Source organism: Mytilus galloprovincialis, chromosome 2 (genome assembly GCF_965363235.1).
Source record: "Mytilus galloprovincialis chromosome 2, xbMytGall1.hap1.1, whole genome shotgun sequence".
NCBI classification, from domain to species: Eukaryota; Metazoa; Mollusca; class Bivalvia; order Mytilida; family Mytilidae; genus Mytilus; species Mytilus galloprovincialis.
The window spans coordinates 82,671,216-82,692,179 of record NC_134839.1 but is presented as its reverse complement, the minus strand read 5'-3'; the positions used below and the strand labels follow the sequence as shown (position 1 = coordinate 82,692,179).

The 20,964-nt window shown below is 30.0% G+C and overlaps 1 protein-coding gene across 1 annotated transcript in view; it reads left to right on the top strand.

The window, feature by feature from the left end:
• Positions 1–20,736, top strand: part of LOC143064606 (reversion-inducing cysteine-rich protein with Kazal motifs-like) — a 64,091-nt gene extending 43,355 nt beyond the window's left edge. Inside the window, exons 8-23 of the mRNA XM_076237539.1 lie at positions 508–638; positions 1,229–1,360; positions 3,789–3,900; positions 4,198–4,374; positions 5,293–5,389; positions 6,388–6,524; positions 7,726–7,866; positions 10,053–10,259; positions 10,495–10,690; positions 11,182–11,271; positions 12,956–13,020; positions 13,364–13,491; positions 14,374–14,503; positions 15,180–15,284; positions 15,588–15,796; positions 16,738–20,736. Of these exons, the coding sequence (XP_076093654.1) occupies positions 508–638; positions 1,229–1,360; positions 3,789–3,900; positions 4,198–4,374; positions 5,293–5,389; positions 6,388–6,524; positions 7,726–7,866; positions 10,053–10,259; positions 10,495–10,690; positions 11,182–11,271; positions 12,956–13,020; positions 13,364–13,491; positions 14,374–14,503; positions 15,180–15,284; positions 15,588–15,796; positions 16,738–16,968 (2,288 nt within the window). The 3' untranslated portion in view covers positions 16,969–20,736. The remainder of the gene's footprint in view (positions 1–507; positions 639–1,228; positions 1,361–3,788; positions 3,901–4,197; positions 4,375–5,292; positions 5,390–6,387; positions 6,525–7,725; positions 7,867–10,052; positions 10,260–10,494; positions 10,691–11,181; positions 11,272–12,955; positions 13,021–13,363; positions 13,492–14,373; positions 14,504–15,179; positions 15,285–15,587; positions 15,797–16,737) is intronic.
• Positions 20,737–20,964: the final 228 nt, after the last annotated feature.

The following is a 20,964-nucleotide window of genomic DNA, read 5'->3' as shown; positions in this document are numbered from 1 at the left end:
TTAGATAGTATTGAATTTGATTTCGTGGAAAAGATGACATATTATCAGCTTAAGGAGGACAAACAAAATTGTACATTAAATAGAAAGACTTGATACAATGCACAGCTATATAAAATGGACAAATTGAATAAAAAGATATAAAGAATAAAAGAATTTGATTTTTATGTAGCAGAATTTGAGTAGTTCCTCTATTTCTGAAGTTGTATCAAAATCTCAAAAAATCTAACTGTTACAGGTTGCACTTTAAAGTTGAATTGTTAGAAGAAAAAAAAAATCACGGGGGTTGGATGTTGGAGGACTTAAAGATTTATTTTAAGCAACAAGTTATATATATATACCAGTATATAGAAAAGAGTGACCAGATTGTTTTTGTGACTGGCAATGGCGAGCCCTAAATCTGTAATATAGAGGTTATCAATTCAGTGATTTAAAAGTTGATGACTAGCCACTGAGAATTTAACTTTGCCCTTACATCCATAATCATGTTGCCCATTATTTTTTTCTCAGGTTTACCATGTTGTTCAGTGGCTTCTAATGAAGAATGTAGAAAAACTTGTGTAAAAACTCTAATGACAATGAAGAATAATGAACAGATTGTAGCTGAACTTATCAAAACATGTGGACCAGCTTTACCATATGTAAGTTTTAATGTAGAAACATGTTTTCTTCAACATTTAGAGAATTAACTAATATACAACTCCCTTCATGACATCCTTAAATTAATACCCATTCTGTAGATTCATCATTATTTGTTAGGTGCTAATTTAAAAAAAAAAAAAAAATACAAAAAAAAAAATACAAATTTCCTTAGGGCTTAAATACAGAACTTATAAAATTGATAAATAGCAAGTATTAGTTGAAGTATTCATGAAAATACATGTTTTTCACCAATCAATGAAAATATGACACTCAAGAATATAAATCCATAGCACTACAAGTATTGGTATAAACAAATTGGAAGTTTTATTAAATGTTCTAACATGATTTGTGTAAGGAAGTGCTAATTACCCATAATTTTTAGCAAAAACATTTTTTGATTAACAAATGTGTGTAATTATTATGATATTAACTTTATGATAGAGTGTTTTTAGGGTTAAGATTTTTAATGCACAAAAATATTGTTTTACATGATCAATACAATAAATATAAGATCACAACAAAGTCCTAACATAAATGAGATTGAGAGATGAGTGGAGACAAAATATTAAAATAACATGGTTTGTTACAGGTGCCTATTTGGGGATGTTTTCTATCTAACAACAGTCCTGACCCACCAGTAGAACCTAAGATAATGGATGGGTCCAGATTACATTGTTGTTCCAAAGCAGCTACAGAGAGATGTATGAACCTATGCTCTAAGGTAACTATACCATCATTTATTGGGGATTTTATTAGGGAAATATGACTGGTTGTGTTAATTAGAAATCATAAGAAGTGAATTGCATTACAACAATGTGCTAAAAATTGCAAGACGTCTGGAACCTTGGTGACAAGGGAACATTTCAAAAATGTGTCAGAAAAAATAACATTTTGGCATCTATCACAACAGCATATTATCTGAAAAAGTCATAGCAGAAATGAATTATAGTATTGTATTAGACAACAAAGCTATATATGCTTCCAGTCAATAGATAAAATAACGAAGATATGTCGCTACAGGCCTTAATAAATTAATGGCTGAAGTAAATTCTCAAAAAGAACTTTATCATTTAAGATTAGGGTACAAATAAATAAGACAGCAACCCAACAACACACTTATAAGAATAAAGAGAGCCATCTTTTATAAACTGTATGGTAATAATGGCAATGAAATATTAACAATACCATCCACCTTGTGAACTCGGTCACATAAAGACTGATCACATTTACCTTGGCAAATAAAGTCAGACTTATTGATATTATATCTCCAGCTTCAAAGATTCCTAAACGTATTATACTCCCATAAATAAACATACATAAATATTTTTCAGTAGTGAATTGTTTCTATGTATGGAATTATCTGATTACATAATACATACTTATTTTACTAGTATGGATACAATGAAACCTCTGTTGAGGGTTAATGTTTAATAAAACTTGCCCGCTATTGTAATAAACGTAGAGATTTTGTAAAATTAAATGTTTTATTACATCATCTGGGTGATAAGTTTAAAATTGAATTCATATTTCAATGTTTACACATACAAGCTAAGTTTGAGGGTCTTCATGGAATTTAATTATTCATAGTTTTAAAAACTTCTATTTAAAACCAATCGGAAATGTTTTCTTGCAAAGCATGAATAAGTGTAAGGGGATTGGGATTGCAAACCAACTTAGCATAAAAAATGTTGAATGAAAATGTGTATTACTTGGTTTTTTTTCTACAAAACTTAAAAAAAAAGAACTGCCAAGCAATTTTCCTTCTTGCCCAATTTACCAAACTAATTGAAAGAGTTTTGCCCCTCTATCTTGAAAAGTTTAATAAAAATATCAATCAAGGAAAACATCAACAGCAAAAAGAAATTATAGAATAGGATGAAATCAATATGGAATTGAAAAATATCATAAACGTCATTACCAAAAAAAGTCAAATTGATTCAATAATGATAGAGAGGCTTTCTGATAAAATCTGTAATCACAGACAATGTAGACAAAAACAGCCTGAATCACGGTAATGATGTAATATTTCATTGAATATCAACTTAATTAGGTCATCTCAACCTAATGAAACATGATAGTATAAGATAGATGGAAGTAATAGATAGTCATTATAGATATAAACAAAATGTTTACTGGTTTAATGAGGAGACACATACTGATGTACTTACTGCAAGATGTTCAAGTTTGAGAGATGTATTTTTTTGTGGAGAAATGGGGTAGATGAGATATAGTCCAATAATTGTCATAGTTATCCTGACACATGCAGTATAACAATGTTAATTAGTTATATAACCAGTTGAAAGGGAATGCACAGTATGTGGACAGTTGTGGGAAATAGTAAAACTACTTTTACTTGTGTCAGGTTCAGTGTCTGCATGTTGTCTAATTGGATGTCTCAGTCTCTCTTCATTTATAAGCTGTCCAAAGTTATTTTAGTTTTGTCAATACCATGTCAGTCTGCATTTAGAGGAAGATGTACTAACAAATTCCAGTAAATGCATGTAAACCAGTACCTAAGTATGATAAAATGTAGCATATGCAAAGTATGTATGATTATACAAAAGATGGTAGGGGAGGTAAGCAAATGTAGAATGGGTGATAGACTTTTTATGCCCCACCTACGATAGTAGAGGGGCATTATGTTTTCTGGTCTGTGCCTCCGTTCGTTCGTCCGTCCGTCTGTGCCTCCGTTCGTCCGTCCGGTTAAAGTTTTTGGTCGAGGTAGTTTTTGATGAAGCTGAAGTCCAATCAACTTGAAACTTAATACACATGTTCCCCATGATATGATCTTTCTAATTTTAATGCCAAATTATAGTTTTGACCCCAATTTCATGGTCCAGTGAACATAGAAAATGATAGTGGGAGTGGGGCATCCGTGTACTTTGGACACATTCTTGTTATTTATTTTTATGTGACCAAATATTTTTACAATTCTTATAAAGATAAGAATTTAAACTTAGTCCTGGTACAAAAAAATAATAGTCTATTTCTGTCTTTTAAACTTAAACTAATATAAATGTTAACTATATGTAAATTATAATGACCATATTAGGTATATAAGGCCTATAACTAGTGAGAATAGAGAAAAGTTTTATTGTTTATTTTGTAAGTTTTTATACTAGTTTTTAATTCTTTACTTTACCTTACAGACTTTTAACACAGAGTGGTACAGTACCTGGAGAGATTTTAACTCTAGATGTCAAGACTTGTCTCTACCAGTGTCTATGACAGAAGCAGCCATGTTAAACTGTCTAGATGAAGGTTAGTCATAAGCTATTTTTTTCACAGAATGATAGCCATTGCAAATTTAATAAAATGTTTATTGTCCTCTGTTTTTGGTGGTGGATTGAAATTGAAATAGATGGACATTGGATAATTACATGTGGAGATAGTATATTATTTTGGTAGATCTAACAATTTTATATTTCTTTCACTATAATGTCTTAATAGAATTCTTTAATAAATAATATAAAACAGAAGACTTGACTAAATTGTTTACAATTTTCTCATTATTTTATTAACAATATTTGCTTATAATGAACTCTCATTATTTTTCAGTGGAAGAACCATGTAAGCTTGGTTGTAGTGGCCTTAAGTTTTGTAAAAGTTTCAACTTCCGTCCGACCCAACCTTTCAGAAGTTGTAATGCCCAGGCTGACTCTGCAGCTGAGAAAGAAATCATAGAATGGGAGAAAGGCAATTTAAGACTGCCACAAATGATCATTCCAGTAAAAGGTACAATAGTTTATAATGTGATCCTGGTATAGTAGTTTTAAATGAGCTTTGTATTTAGTTTTAGGATCATCATTTGAAGATAATAAATTCAAATTTGGGAAATAAACAGTAGCCCTTTTCACAAAAAATCTTAAGTATAAAATTAATCTTAGGATAAAAATATTTAGTTGAATATTTAAGGAATATTTTAGGCTTACAATAAATTTTACACTTAAGATTTTTTGTGAAAAGGGCTTCAGGAGAATTTTCATATACTTCCAAAAACCACACTATATTTGGAGATTTAATATTCTTGAAGTTAGAGTTGGTAATGACAAATACCTCAACAACAGAACCCAATAATGAGTTGAAGTTCAATAATTTTATGGTCTCTGTTATGAATTATCATCTGCACATTTATGGAAACTTCAACAGACCTCAATGTTTTCAGTGGTTTCTTTCTTCTTTTTTTTATATGTATAACTTTTTTCTATTCAGGCTGAATTCATAATCTTTTGGGCAAGGTTTTATCTTTCAGTGTAACCATGATGTTTAAATATAATATAAAGATGTAGTATGAAATTCTATTCCTTTATTACCACTTGCTTTCTTGAAACTTTTCTGTGAAGATGTGTTCAATTTGTAACAGTAGAGTTGAATTAGATTGCTCTCAGAAAATGTACCAATACCATTATTTTAATGAAACTAAGTTGACTATATAATGGGGTTTAATACCTTCAGCATTTGGTGATATACCCTCTGTAGGAGTAGACTGGTTACATGAAATACTGAGATTATAGATATCCATTATTATTAGAATGGTCAAAAGTCTTCATCTTAAGCTTCTTTAAATATATCATTTCCTAAAGTTATACACATGTTTTAAATTAATCATAATATGGCTTTTGTGACTGTTAGTTAATTCAATTTATTTTTCAGATATAAGAGAATGTGAGCCTGAGATATGGAAAGCTATAGCCTGTGCCCTCCATACTAAACCATGTCACAAAAAGCCTTCACACCTTCCTCTATGCAGGTTTGTTCATGACAATGTTTGCTTCAAGTCCAAGTCAATTGGCAAAATAAAAGGGCAAATTGTCTTACTTCAGAAATTTGTCAATTTAGCTATTTTCTTTAATGGGCAAATTTTTAAACTTGACATACGAAATGTAACATGATTTTTAATAGTGTTCAACTATTAATTTCTATTTAAATGTACCACCTGAATCATCATAAGCTAACTTTTGTTCATGAGAAACAAAGAACAATAACTTGAATATATAAATTGTCTTGAACAAAGTCAAACTCTTACATGAATACATGAACAAAGATACAATATTACAAAAAAATAAATCATGGCAAAGTCACCTAGATACGGAATAACCTGGAGAAAAAATGTATACCTAGTAGTAAGTTCTTGAGCAGCGTAAGGATATTTTAATGTAAAATATACAACCCAGGAAACATCTATCAATGGAATCACAATATGCACAGCAACTGCAAATAAAAACTAGTATTATTTTTGTTTTACTTTACCAAATAGCTATATATTAATATTAGCGAATGTTGATTTATTTATTTTGGATACTTTTCACACAGTTTCCAATTGTAAACATGTAATGACTCATTGAAATAATGCAATTTGTTTTGTAACATTCAGATAAATGTCATAAAATTCTATAGAATTGGTTGAACATCAACTTTATCTATATGCATGTTTAAACCCTGGAGGGTTGGTTGGTGGTAAATTATACTTCGAAAAACAATAATACTAAACAAATTAAATGAGATAAGCAATATTTATCAAAACTATGTGGAGTACATAAAGGTGTTTTAACCTTGAAAGTTATTTAGTATGCATAAAATAGTTATTGTCTTCCTAAAACCGATATTCTAGGGTAGAATGTGGGTTATTTCCCTTGCATCATGTTTTATGGGTAACACTATGGGGGTTTCCCTCAAAGCATTTTAAAGAATAAAGACAGTCAATTTACCTAAGAAATCATTATAAAAAAATATTTTTTATATTTGTAGAAATGAATGTATGTATATATTGAATAAATGTGTAGACCATAGCAGATTACAGAAAGGTCAGACTGTCCAACATCTGTGTAACAAACTATCAGCTGATGAAACCCCAGGATCGTGTATATCACTCATGCCATATATAAGTAAGTTTAAGTTAGTTAGATTCATAATCATTTTATACAAGTTGTGCAGTCCTTTATTAATAGGTTGCTATTTTTAGACATGAATAAGTATTTTTGAACTTTTACAAAGCTATTGAAGATGACAGAAAAACTTGCCCCTTTGACACAAAAAAAGAAAAAATAGATGAAGACTAGTTTTAAAAGTTTGGGTTCTCATCTTGTGTTTTTATTTAATGGACAGATTTGAGCCACTGTACTATACAGGAATATATCTGGTTAAGCATTATTTGATTCAGTGCTAAACAGACATTAATTTGTTCAGTTCTTTGTGGTTGGTGTTGTCTTTGTTTCATTTATTTTATTATTTAAGTTAAGTAAACTACTCGAAGAAGTTCATACATTTTTGTTTGGCATAAAATTTTACTGTGAGTTAGTTATGGCAGGTTACTGTAATATACAAAAATAGATCAAGATATTTTGACACACAAAGAGAGCAATCAAAAACAATAAGTTGAAGAAAATTAGACAACACCATAACACAAACAGTCCACACATTGCTATAAAAATGAAATGACAGTGACAGTGACCCAACAAATAACTAGCTAAGTTGCTTTAGAGAAGAATTAAGCTTATGTAAAAAGATCTAGCTTTGCTTGTTTCAAATGCATATTTTCTTGTGAAAATTATTTGTTTTTACCATGTCCTAGTCCTTGCCCTTTACTTAAAACACACACTTTAATTAAATGCATTCTATTTATATTATTCATTATGTTTTCATGTAGTAATTGTAGTTTCATGGATAATTTTCAAGTTAATTACAAAATTACAAAATGGCTAGATACCCATGATAGATTTTACATAACAAAACCATTCTGAAATAAAAATAATAATTGGAAAAGCCTTTTTGTAATGTGAAATCTAGTGAAATGCTGATAGCAATCATTAAATTAAATGAAATTTATTTTGCTATAAAATATTGTGATAGGCTGATCATCGTGTATTATTAATATCTAATCAATTCAATATATTTTGTAAAATTATGGTGATGAAGAATTTAATAGATGGTATTAAAATTTATGTCTTTCATAGCAATAAATATTCACTGTTTTAATCAGAATGAATGTAAACCCGTTCCATTGTACTAACTGCAATATGGATATTTCCAGAGTACAACTAATGTCTAATAAGTGAAAAAAAATTTTTTTTTTTTTTGTAATTGTAGCAGATCCTGCTCCAAAGATTAATTTACAAGAAGTAACAACTCCATGTAACCCTAACCCTTGTCCTGAAGAAGAAACGTGTTGGGTGAACAGGAGGAAATGTCGACATCCAGAAAGTTGTTCACCTTTTGTTTGTCATAAAGGTATACATAAAAATTGTCTTGACTAGCAAATTGGGTACAGAAGTAAACTTATCTGATTAAATTGATAACTTTTTTTATACGACCGCAAAAATTTTAATTTTTCATCGTATATTGCTATCAGTTGGCGTCGTCGATTTGAAATTTAAACACAAGGTTTATGAACACAAAAGGAAGGTTGGGATTGATTTTGGGAGTTTTGGTCCCAACAGTTTAGGAATTAGGGGCCAAAAAGGGGCCCAAATAAGCATTATTCTTGGTTTTCGCACCACAACTTTAGTATAAGTAAATAGAAATCTATGAAATTTAAACACAAGGTTTATGACCATAAAAGGAAGGTAGGGTTTGATTTTGGGAGGTTTGGTCCCAACAGTTTAGGAATAAGGGGCCCAAAGGGTCCAAAATTGAACTTTGTTTGATTTCATCAAAAATTTAATAATTGGGGTTCTTTGATATGCCGAATCTAACTGTGTATGTAGATTCTTAATTTTTGGTCCCGTTTTCAAATTGGTCTACATTAAGGTCCAAAGGGTCCAAAATTAAACTTAGTTTGATTTTAACAAAAATTGAATCCTTGGGGTTCTTTGATATGCTAAATCTAAAAATGTACTTAGATTTTTGATTAATGGCCCAGTTTTCAAGTTGGTCCAAATTGGGGTCCAAAATTAAACTTTGTTTGATTTCATCAAAAATTGAATAATTGGGGTTCTTTGATATGCCAAATCTAACTGTGTATGTAGATTCTTAATTTTTGGTCCCGTTTTCAAATTGGTCTACATTAAAGTCCAAAGGGTCCAAAATTAAACTAAGTTTGATTTTAACAAAAATTGAATTCTTGGGCTTTTTTGATATGCTGAATCTAAACATATACTTAGATTTTTGATTATGGGCCCAGTTTTCAAGTTGGTTCAAATCAGGATCCAAAATTATTATATTAAGTATTGTGCAATAGCAAGAAATTTTCAATTGCACAGTATTCAGCAATAGCAAGAAATCTTCAATTGCACAGTATTGTGCAATAGCAAGCAATTTTCAATTGCACAGTATTGCGCAATAGCAAGAAATCGTCAATTGCACAGTATTGTGCAATAGCAAATATTTTCAATTGCACAGTATTGCGCAATAGCAAGAAATATCTACTTGCACAATATTGTGCAATAGCAAGAAATTTTCAATTGGAGTTATCTTTCTTCGTCCAGAATAGTTGTTGAATCAACTTAAATCATTATTTTATACAATGTACAATGTATATTCACTTTTACTAACTGATAAATTAAAACAATCTTTACCATTCAGTGATAACAAGCACTTAATTTTACATTTTAATATTTTATGATGTATTTAAATGAGTAGTTATTGTTGCAAACTCCATTAGGAATTTGAATTGAGATCAGTTTTGGAAAAAGGGAAAGGGGGATGTGAAAAAAAAATGGGGGGGGGGGGTTAAATTTTTCTCATTTCAGATTTCATAAATAAAAAGAAAATTTCTTCAAACATTTTTTTGAGAGGATTAATATTCAACAGCATAGTGAATTGCTCAAAGGCAAAAAAAATATTTTAAGTTCATTAGACCACATTCATTCTGTGTCAGAAACCTATGCTGTGTCAACTATTTAATCACAATCCAAATTTAGAGCTGAATCCAGCTTAAATGTTGTGTCCATACTTGCCCCAACTGTTCAGGGTTCAACCTCTGCGGTCGTATATAGCTGCGCCCTGCGGAGCATCTGGTTTTGGTTTGAAATAAGATGAACTCTTTTGAGATATCCAATCAAACTTGTATGTATTCTAATTTTCAGACTTTTTTTTTATACAGTTTAAAAATAGTCAACATATATTTTTTTTTGGAATATCATAACTATAGTATAGAATTATACAAGAAACAACCATTTAATTCTGAACATTTAATGAATAAATTGTTTCAATAAAAGTGACATTTGTGTGTATGACTAATTCTTTGTTGCTGTTATATTTTCTTTAACGAAAACAAACATAGCCCTGTTCCAAAAATCTTGAGAAAGTTAAAAGGAATCTATGTATCTACAGAGCTTTTGTTTGTAGTTTTTCGTGTAACCTGACTTAAAATAAAATTTTATATTCTATTCTATCTATTCTATGTATGTGTATTTGAAAATAATTAAAAACTATATATAACTATACTTTAAATGAATACTTGATTGGTATTTCAGCTTGTAGAATGGGAGATATATCCAGTGTACTGGTACCTCGGCATTCCTATGTTAGGATACCATTGTATGCAGAGGGACAGGCCAATGTTAGATGTTTTGAACATCAAGTTTGTGTTTGTGGTCAACAGAACTTTCTCCATAGGTGTAAAACTATACCATGCTTCAGAAGAGAGAGTTGTGTCCTTGGTCAGACTTCTGTTATAAAAGGTATGTGTGATTGATACATTGAAAAAATCCAGGATCTACTTTGTTTTGTCCTCTACACATATATAACTACAGATTATGATTAAATATTTCAAACAAGTATTTTTAAATACAGATTATATTCATTTTAAGCAAATAATACCTTCTTCAGTACACAAGACCAACATTTGTAAGCAATAGTTCAAGAAAATAAGCATTTTATATATATTTTTCTTTAAACGAAATATTTTTTTTTCAGAGCATGGTTCACAATTTAAGCTTGATTGTAACCATTGTATTTGTAATGAAGGGGAGGTAATATGTACAAAGCATACATGTCCATCATCAGAAACAAATGTTAGATGGAGGGATCTACCTTGTGAATGTTCCAGAGATTATAAACCTAGATGTGGACATAATGGAAAGACCTACCCTAATCCTTGTCTAGCTGAAAGGTAAATAAAATGGAAAAACAAATCTTTTTAACAGAGCTCATAGATATCTGTTTATATTGCACAAATAATACACAATTTGCAATGTTCTTTTTTCCAGAAAAACTTGAGGTCTCACAGCAAATATTTTTATGTCACAATGCCATATGATTCATTTTCCCTGAATAAATTCAGGCCAACTGAGGTAGTTAATTCATAAAATGGAAATTGAAAACTCATTTTGTAGTGTCCTTACTATTTTTATATAGTCTTTCAACTTATTTACAAATACATAGTTTATCTACAAACTTCAACAGTCAGCTGCATCAATGACACATTCAAATATTTTCATACTTTATTCTTGCTGTACAATATTGATAAAGGATATAAATTATAAAAAGCATTTGTTAATTGAATGGACTTTAAAATAAGAAAAGAATTTAAATTAAAGCCATATGATTTTAACTGTTATAACTTTCTGTTTCTATTTATCAATTGTTCTATTTATTCACTAGGTGTGGCAGATTGAAAAAGAATGAGTTAAGAGAAGGATCTTGTTACTCATTTGATGATTGTCAAGATAATCCTTGTGGAGACAGTTACAGGTAAGGTTCAAGATAATCCTTGTGGAGACAGTTACAGGTAAGGGTCAAGATAATCCTTGTGGAGACAGTTACCGGTAAGGGTCATGATAATCCTTGTGGAGACAGATACAAGTAAGGGTCAAGATAATTCTTGTGGAGACCGTTACAGGTAAGGGTCAAGATAATCCTTGTGGAGACACTTACAGGTAAGGGTCAAGATAATCCTTGTGGAGACACTTACAGGTAAGGGTCAAGATAATTCTTGTGGAGACAGTTACAGGTAAGGGTCAAGATAATCCTTGTGGAGACAGTTACAGGTAAGGGTCAAGATAATCCTTGTGGAGACAGTTACAGGTAAGGGTCAAGATAATCCTTGTGGAGACCGTTACAAGTAAGGGTCAAGATAATCCTTGTGGAGACAGTTACAGGTAAGAGAAAAACAATTATCTTCTATACAGGTAGGAATAACTTCAAATGATTTCATAGTTCTGCAGCCTATCTATTTCAAATGAAGGAAGATAATGATCGAAACAAAAGGATTAAATATGGATACAAATTTGTAAATTTTAAAAGATTATAAACATTGGTATATTTGTTCTTGACTAAAACTGTATTTTGTATATTGAATAAGTATTTTTATACCCCCGCTTTAAAAAAGGGGGGGTATACTGTTTTACCTCTGTCTGTCCGTCCGTCCGTCAGTCCGTCCATCAGTCCGTCAGTCCGTCCGTCAGTCAGTCCGTCCCATGAAACTTTCGTCACATTTTTCTCAGGAACTACACATCCACCCTTTCTGTAATTTGGTATCAACATTTATATATGTCAGCCATACCGTGTGATGCGTTTTCAGATTCATCACTCGACAACTTCCTGTTTACCGAACACTTGTATGATTTTACACATGATAACCAAGTTAAAAATTTTCGTCACATTTTTCTCAGGAACTACAATACAAGGATTTCTGAAATTTGGTTTCAGGATTTTTATAAGTCAGCTATACCGTGTGATGCGTTTTCAGATTCATCACTCGACAACTTCCTGTTTACCGAACACCTGTATGATTTTACACATGATAACCAAGTTAAAAATTTTCGTCACATTTTTCTCAGGAACTACAATACAAGGATTTCTGAAATTTGGTTTCACGATTTTTATAAGTCAGCTATACCGTGTGATGCGTTTTCAGATTCATCACTCGACAACTTCCTGTTTACCGAACACTTGCATATTTTTACACTATTAATATTATCCACTTGCGGCGGGGGTATCATCAGTGAGCAGTAGCTCGCAGTTTCACTTGTTTTGTTCTGTTTTATCTAAATATATTGTACATAAATGTTGTCTCTATACCATTTACAAGGGTCCGAAAAATTGAACACAATTTTGTTAATATTTTTAGGGACAAAAAAAAAAACCCCAAATATTTATATTTCAAACCATTAGGTTCTAACTAGACATCACAACATAAATGAACTATATCAACACTTTTGCTGTACCTGCTTTTGTAAATGTGTTCAAGAATAATATATGGTATGCAAGTTTGATAATGGAATGATTTTAATGACTAAAAGCAGCAAATTCCATAGGACTTGATCATGCATCTTTCAATTTTTGAAAAATAAGAAGTATGCAGCTTAATTACAAATGAAACTGAATGTATATTATAGGTTTGTGTGATTTAACACTTGTTTTACTGCTTTTATAGGTGTTTACCCAAGAGACAAGTTTGTCTGAGTATTAATTATGAGAACTGTCCACAGTATGAATGTGGTAAGTATATTTTAAAAAGTACAAAATATTCTGAGCATCAGCAGAAGTGCACATTAATTGATCTTCAAAGCTGAAGTTAAGATGCCAGAAATTTTAAAGCTGTGTATGAATTACTAATTTAACAATATGTTGACACCAAGAACACTAAATTCTGTAACATTGAACAGTGCTGATTACAAAAATAGAAGAAAAAAAAATTTATACTTTAAAATTAAAAAAATAATTTGAAACAATAGAAAGGTTTGGTTACCAGTAAAAGAGAGATTGTTTTTCTTGTAGGTTCATTTCTACAGATCACACATTGTAATATTCCTAATAATTTATATAAATGTTTTCTTTACAGTTCCATTACATGAGAAGTGTGACCATCATTTCCATGACCCAGTATGTGATATTACAGGACAAGAATATACCAACCCTTGTCTACTGTTACAACATAAACGAACCTTTGATTACAGGGGACATTGTCAGGTAACTATAACAGTAAAGTATTGTAGTCACAGTCTTTCAGTATATATGTATATGTACAAATATTACAGGTATTTGCTGATAAATATCAAGGAATACCATCTGAAAGTTAACCTAGTGATCTATGACAATGAATAAAACACTGAGGGAAATGATTAAATAGTGAGGAACGTTTCAATTGTATCAGTATGTTCATGTTAGTTTATTTTTACATACCTGAATTAAACATCAATGGATTTTCCTGTATTTGTAATCACTATAATGACAGTGGTAAAGGGGGGTGCTTGCACGAAAAAATCATGAAATAAGACATAATTTCACGTTGAACGTGAAATAATTTCTGTAATGAACGTGGCACCAAAAATAAGTACTTTTATTTGAACCTTTTGTGATTGAGTCACTGTCTTCTTGTATATATTAACTCTTTGTTTTACTTGATATTCCTGATTTAGTATACACATTTATGATATAATTGGTTTATGGCTTTTAAAAAAGTATTTCTTGTCGATCCCTGCCAAGTGTTTGAATTTTATTTGAAAAATACCAAGCACACAAAATAAGACTTTCAAAATCACGATGCACGTAAAATTAAATAAGCAGAACACGTTGAACGAGGCACCCGTCTTTCACGACTGAACGTCAAATAAAAAAGTAAAAATACGTTGAACGTCAAATAAAAAATGAAACACGTTGAACGTGAAATAAAAAACGGCGATCACGTTGCACGAAAATAACCCTTTACCACCCTCTATAGTTTGATGAAATGTCTGATCTGAGCATGTTTAAAATAAACTATGCTAAGTATGTCAGAACAATGGCTACTTTAGTGATAGATGTATATATAATCTGATATCATAATCTAATTACCATTGAATTCTATTGTAGAGTGACTGTTCTACCTCAGAACCAGTATGTGGACACAATGGAGAAACATACCCACATGAATGTGCTGCATTAGCTGCCAGAACTACTGTTGATTATTATGGTGAATGTAGAGTCATTGGTCAATATATGGGTAAGTTCTAGTGCATTAAAAACAAATTTAAAAACATTTCTTACAGCTTCACAAATGAAGTTATTTTTACTCCACAAAGAAAAAAGTATATTATATTACCGCTGTCCATTCCTGTATCTGTAAGTGTGTCAATTCCTTATTTGATACTAGTATCCTGAAAAATATTTTGAACATACAAGACATTATTCTTCCCAACTACAACACAACCTTCTTGATACACACCTGGACATAATATAGAAGAAATAGATCACAGTTCTTCATGGTTAACTGATGGTTAACTGACATTAAATGTTTTATATAGATATTAGCCAAAGTTTAGACCAGTTTCATTAATGTTTAAGAGATAATCTATTTTTTTATGTTGTCAGTTTGTCAATCTGTCCAGCTTAAGGTTAAAGTTTTTGATGAAGTTTAAGTTCATTTATATTTTTATGAATTCTTGGCTTAGGTCTAATTTTGTTAAAAGTAATGATTAAATTCTATAAATTAGGTCTTATTTATGACATCAGAAGTGACTTTTTGCAATCCCTTTGAAAAAAGTTTTGAAAGGCTTGAAAAAATAAGCAGTGTAATTCTTGAATCAATTAATGATTTATTGCATACCTCCTTCTTATACAAGTATACAATTGTTCAGTGTAAAGAAGACCAATGACAAGATCATTGTTTCTAATTATAGGTAACGTTTCCAAGACAGCAGATTGTTCAAATGTTAAGTGTGTACCTGTAAAACCAGCTAATTGTCGACCAATAATCCCACCAGGGGGCTGTTGTCCAGTATGTGGTAAGTGTTATATAACTGATTTTATGGTATGCACAAACATAACAAAAAGTATCTCTGCGCAAATAAACATATAAAACCTCAAACTGTTAGGTCATATGCTCTATGGACAGTTGTATTAATTTATTATTTTAGAAAAAAAGGTTATCAGAACTTGCAATCCTAGGCAGCTCTGAGCATTATGATATTATTGCATTTGACTTTTATAAAGATTTAAAAGTTGGTTGATACTTAGTTATAGTTTACATTCTAAAATAAAAGCAGAAAGTGAAGACTAATGCTAAATGTTTAATACTTTGTTTGTAGCTGCTGAATTACGCATGTTATATAGTGTGAATATGGTTGATGTGATGACAACATCAAGGCCATCTGGTCCAATCACTGTCAGCAGCATTTTAGATGTACTCTCTCAGCAGTTAATGGTGAGGGAATGTGATGTCTTTGGCTACCTCAATGTAGAAACAGACCTAGTGGTCTTAGTTAAACCTGTTACTGCCTCACCTACTCTATTACAGGTATGTTATTATATTCTTAAAGATATTAAGTTTTGATGATTGTTGTTAGCTCATTGTCTAGGGTCAAATAAGGAGAAAGACACTATTTACAATATTCATGTATGAAATTAAGATTTTAAAAATACAGTTGGTTATAAGCATCATGATATTGATACACAAAGGATGACCTTTATTAATTTATGAGTGTTATTTTCATTTTCAATACACATCCATCTGTCTTAGAATTATAGTGAACAGGTTGATAGCATATTTGTTATTTGTTTGTAATACTGTAGTTGTCAGTATTGTGTTGAAGTTAAAAAAAGAACATCTTTAACTTTATTATATACGTTTGAGATTTTCTGTGGATCCATTATTTTTCGTAGAGTACTTATGTTCATGGATTTCATTGGAGTGTATGTGTAAAACAAAATATAAATTCACTCAAGTCTTGTATGCAGAATTTACAAGAAGGAAGTACTCATACTTATGATAAGAAAAAAACCCCAAAAATCAACCTCCTAGGAAAAATCAAATGGCAAAATCAAAAACTCAAACACATCAAACCAATGGATAGCAACTGTCATACTCCTGAATTGTTACAAGCATTTTCTCATGTAGAAAATGGAGGATTGAACCTGGTTTTAGAACCTCTCACATTTATGAGTCACATTTAATTCTATTATATTGACAATAATGTGTGACCAAAACAGACATAATAGGAAAAATGTCATAAATTGTGGTACAGTTGCAACATTGTGTTATAATGTAAATCACTATAAAAATAAACTAATTTGCAACAAAAGAACATGAGAAGGCATATAGTCAAATGTTTCTTCATTTTGGTTATCTGAGATATTTTACCCACAAAAAATCAAAAAATCAACAGTATTCATTTATTTTAGTGTTTTAAATCTTTGTTGTTTGATATAGTTTTATTAATTATCTCAAATTATTTTCAGCTTGAAGCTTGCATTAAAGAGACAGAAAGAATAGAATACCTCATTCAAAATGACAGTCCATTGTTAAAATCACATGTAACAATGACACCGTTGCTATTAGCAACACTACGAACTCCTGGAACAGCCCTTTCTAGGGCCGGTGCTCTGTCAGGAGGAGCTGGTGCTCCGTATCAATCTGTTTTACTAACAGCATTACTTGTGATAGCATTAGTCAGACTGACGTTTTCCTGATAACTACTTATTATAAGCATTAGAATTATAAAGAATCTCATATGAGGCTTGTGGTAGCCATAATGAAGTAACTAAAGATATAAACAGCTGTGACTTGTTTCAGAGATTGGAATAACCTACCATGTTTGAAGTACTGAATGGCTAGATCATTTATTTTAAGTACTATTACCCATCAGTTTCAGAATTTGTACTACAATTAAAATCAACTGGTCAGCATTGCTTTATACCAACTGAAAATCCTGCCACCATGTGGGTATTTGTTTAGGGTCCAGTTTGAAATTACTGTTTAAATCACTGCTTAATGGCTGAATTTTAGTTATTTTATGTTCGTTATTGATTCGTTAAAGCTGGTATTTCTATTTAAGATTATTTCACATCTTGTTGTCGCATAAAAATTTCTGGTTTTTTTTTCGCTCTTATTTTGTTGATTATTGTTATTATTAAACATATACTTAAAGTCAGGTGCTACAATGATTACAGTTACAATTCTATAAACTTTGTCTAATACATTAATATACAATATAGATATATTATGTAATAATGATATGCGTTGACTTTGTAAGTTAGTCTGTTGAAATTAAATGAAAGCAAAAAAAAATAGATATAAATATGAAGATGATGAAAGTACCTTGATACTGACAAGCATTCAAACAGCATTTTTATTGAAAGTCATAGATTTCAGGGAAATTATTAAAATAAAAGTTAACACTGTTTTGAGTGGGGAAATATTTGGGTTCAAATACTGACACTAAAAATATAATATGAATATTTGGTCATTTTGAGACAACCTGCTTACACTGTAAAACTATATTTCTTTATCATTTATTTCATGTATCCTACATTGACATTGTCATCATAAACATGTGTCGTTAGCATCTTCTCTATATCTCTTTTAAATAGATATATTGGAATTTATAATGCTATTAGATCTATCTGATATGATGTTTTATATTAGTCTGACAAAATGAAATAGAATCCTTTGTATTAAAGTAAAGTTTTGAATCCTTATTACAAATGGAACGAGTTAACTGCACAAGTTTTCCTCCATATAGAGATCTCTTGTGTTTAATATAACTAGACTTTATTGATAAGAAGCTTCTGTCCTATTTTTTCAAATATGTATTTTCTACTGGTGCTTATCTATTTCTTTGAAAATGTAACTTGTGTTATATATATATGAAAACTAATATACCAGCTCCTAGATTGTCAACATTTAAGATTAAGGATGAATCAATATGTTTGTTATTATTTTAGAGCCATCAGTATATGTGAATTAAAATGTCACCTCACCTTTATTTTTTTCGTCAACAAATTGAATATGGAAAACAAATCTAGATCATAATTGTTAACGTATACATGTGATTTTGTAATACTCTTTATAATATGTCAAACTGTATTTAACTATATTAATTATCTACAAAACAGGTAATTATTTGAAGAGAGATTTACATATGCCATTGCAAAATTGACAAGGAAATGTGTTCTAAAATTTATTTGACTTTCTAATTAACTTAATTTGAGTGCTACTTAAAATCTTCAATTTGCATCTGGTATACTTATAAAGGTATTATTTTGGTATCTGGGATTTTTTGCATTGGATTTTTAATGGTATTAATTTTAAATTGCTTTTTATCTCTGGTAAAATTTACCACAGATGGAAGCAATTAATAAATCCTATGAGAAGACAAACAGATCTATGACAAAAAATTATATTGAATATAACTAGCAATCTTGTTAAAACTTGAAAGTTAATTTCAACCCTAGATATATTGTTTTCATTTCTGTAAATGCTGTTTTAGAATTTTGTCTAATTTCCTCCTCTTAAACATATCAATGTTTCACTTGCTACACTATTCATTTGCTTAAAGAAAACAATATGATAGAAAACTGCCTTATATCTTTTCCCACCAGAATCAACTTATGTACTACCATTTAATACCTTTAGCATGTCAATTTTGTGTATCTTGTTATGTTTATTTATTATGTTTTATTGTCATTTATCTGAAATAAACAGCATTTTAAAAGATGATTACCAAATATTTATATGTAAATATATTTGATATGTTTTATGCATTATAAATGCAAGTAAAGTATATTTGTGTTTATATAATGAATTGTAAAATGGCATTTTTTGTTTGTGTATATGTCCTACTTAGTAAATAACTTGTCTTTTAATATCAATACAAAACCGTTGTTCAGTTGCATTTCAACATCTCCATCATCAAGCTAACATTTTTGTCTCATACATTATTTTGTGCAAATTTTGGTTAACTTAGAATTATTGTCAAAGCTGTATTTGTACTGTTCTGTGACTATTAAATCTTCAAAGGGTTATTTCATCTCACCATCTGAATTTCTGATTATAAAACATAGAATTAAGACATTGTCATTCCATTTCTGTAATAAGTAAACTGTCCATAGTATCAATATTATCAAAAGGTTATAAATATGTAAGAATTATGGGTAATGAGTATACAATATTTTGCAGCTTACAAAAATACAAAGGTTATGTTTTTTTCCCAAGAATGTTTGTGCATGATTGTACATTTGTAGAAACTGTTTGTGCCATAGTGTTAATTGTTATTGCTGTGATATTTAAATGTTTATAATTTTATTCTACTTAATGTAGGAAGTGCTAAAACATTCAGCGTCAATATTTTTATTAGTGCTGGAAATATTCTACAAATTTTATAATTGTTTTCAAGTTTTTTTTTAATAACACTTAATTGTAAGACACAAAACATAATATAATACATGTCTAATGTTTATATTGGCTGCTTTAAAAATATTGATACTTTTTCAGAATTATATCTCATATATTTAAATTTGGCTCTTGGAGATGAGCATCTTTGAAAGTTCCTATTCTGGAAAACCTTGATTTGATAAGATGAAAAAGTATTAAGTAATTTATACCCTTCTACTCATTAAGTTCAGAACTATTTTATCCCCTTTTATTAACGTATTTTATAAATTAAGTTCAGGATTTCAAGCAATGTTTTTGTTGAATTAAAGTGTTAACATTATGACAATGAAAGTGTTGAATTATCCATATAAACTTTGTTATTTTCTTGGACTTGTAAGATAGGTGAAATCTTTTTGTACATAGACACAATTTTTATATTATTTTATTTATAACTGTGTACATTTTTTAATCTGTATAAGGTTATATAAACGAACCAAAGAACTTGTAAGCATTGTATGATTATTTGCACAATATTTGAAAGGTTTGTGGCTGACTATGTGGGAATTTTTGTGTGCTTGCTATGATCAGTAGATGAATGTTGGGTTGAGTGTTTTAAAAGAAAAAAATACTGTGATGATGATAGAAAATTGAAATAACAAAATATTTAAAAAAAACTAAATCCTGTCGAAAACCTTTGCAATCTGATTGGTTCAGAAAAGTGACAAAACTTTCGAACTAATTTATTTCAAATACAAAACTTTGAGACCATTGAATAGCCATGACCATTTGCAAAGGTGTAAACAAAGTTATTAATTGGTTGAAACCAAAATGGAAGTGTTAACTTTTGTTCATTAAATATCTGTATATATGGAAAAGACATGCAAGGTGTTTATTTTCAAGTATGAATGGATAAGTGCTGTATTTTTGTACATCAGTATGAATGTTGTGCACATTCTACATTGCATCTAGTCATAAAATATCATAGTGGACTATGCAATGTGTCATTGCTTTGTATATATATCATTCTGTTATCATCTCTATTGTTACAATGAAGGAGAAAAAATAAAGTTATTTTGTTGTGTAAATGTGTAGATTTTGTGATTTTATCGAACCAACATTGGGTTATTTTGCTGTTTAAAAGCGGAAAAAGATGATAGAAATGTACCTGAAATAACGATTACAAAATAAGGTAGTGAAAATCACAGAATTCTTAATATCATTTGACTCTTACATGAAAATACAGACATTGTTTGATTGAAATCGGCTGGTTGAAATTTGTAAATTATTTTCAATTAAGGAATAAATTGACCTCA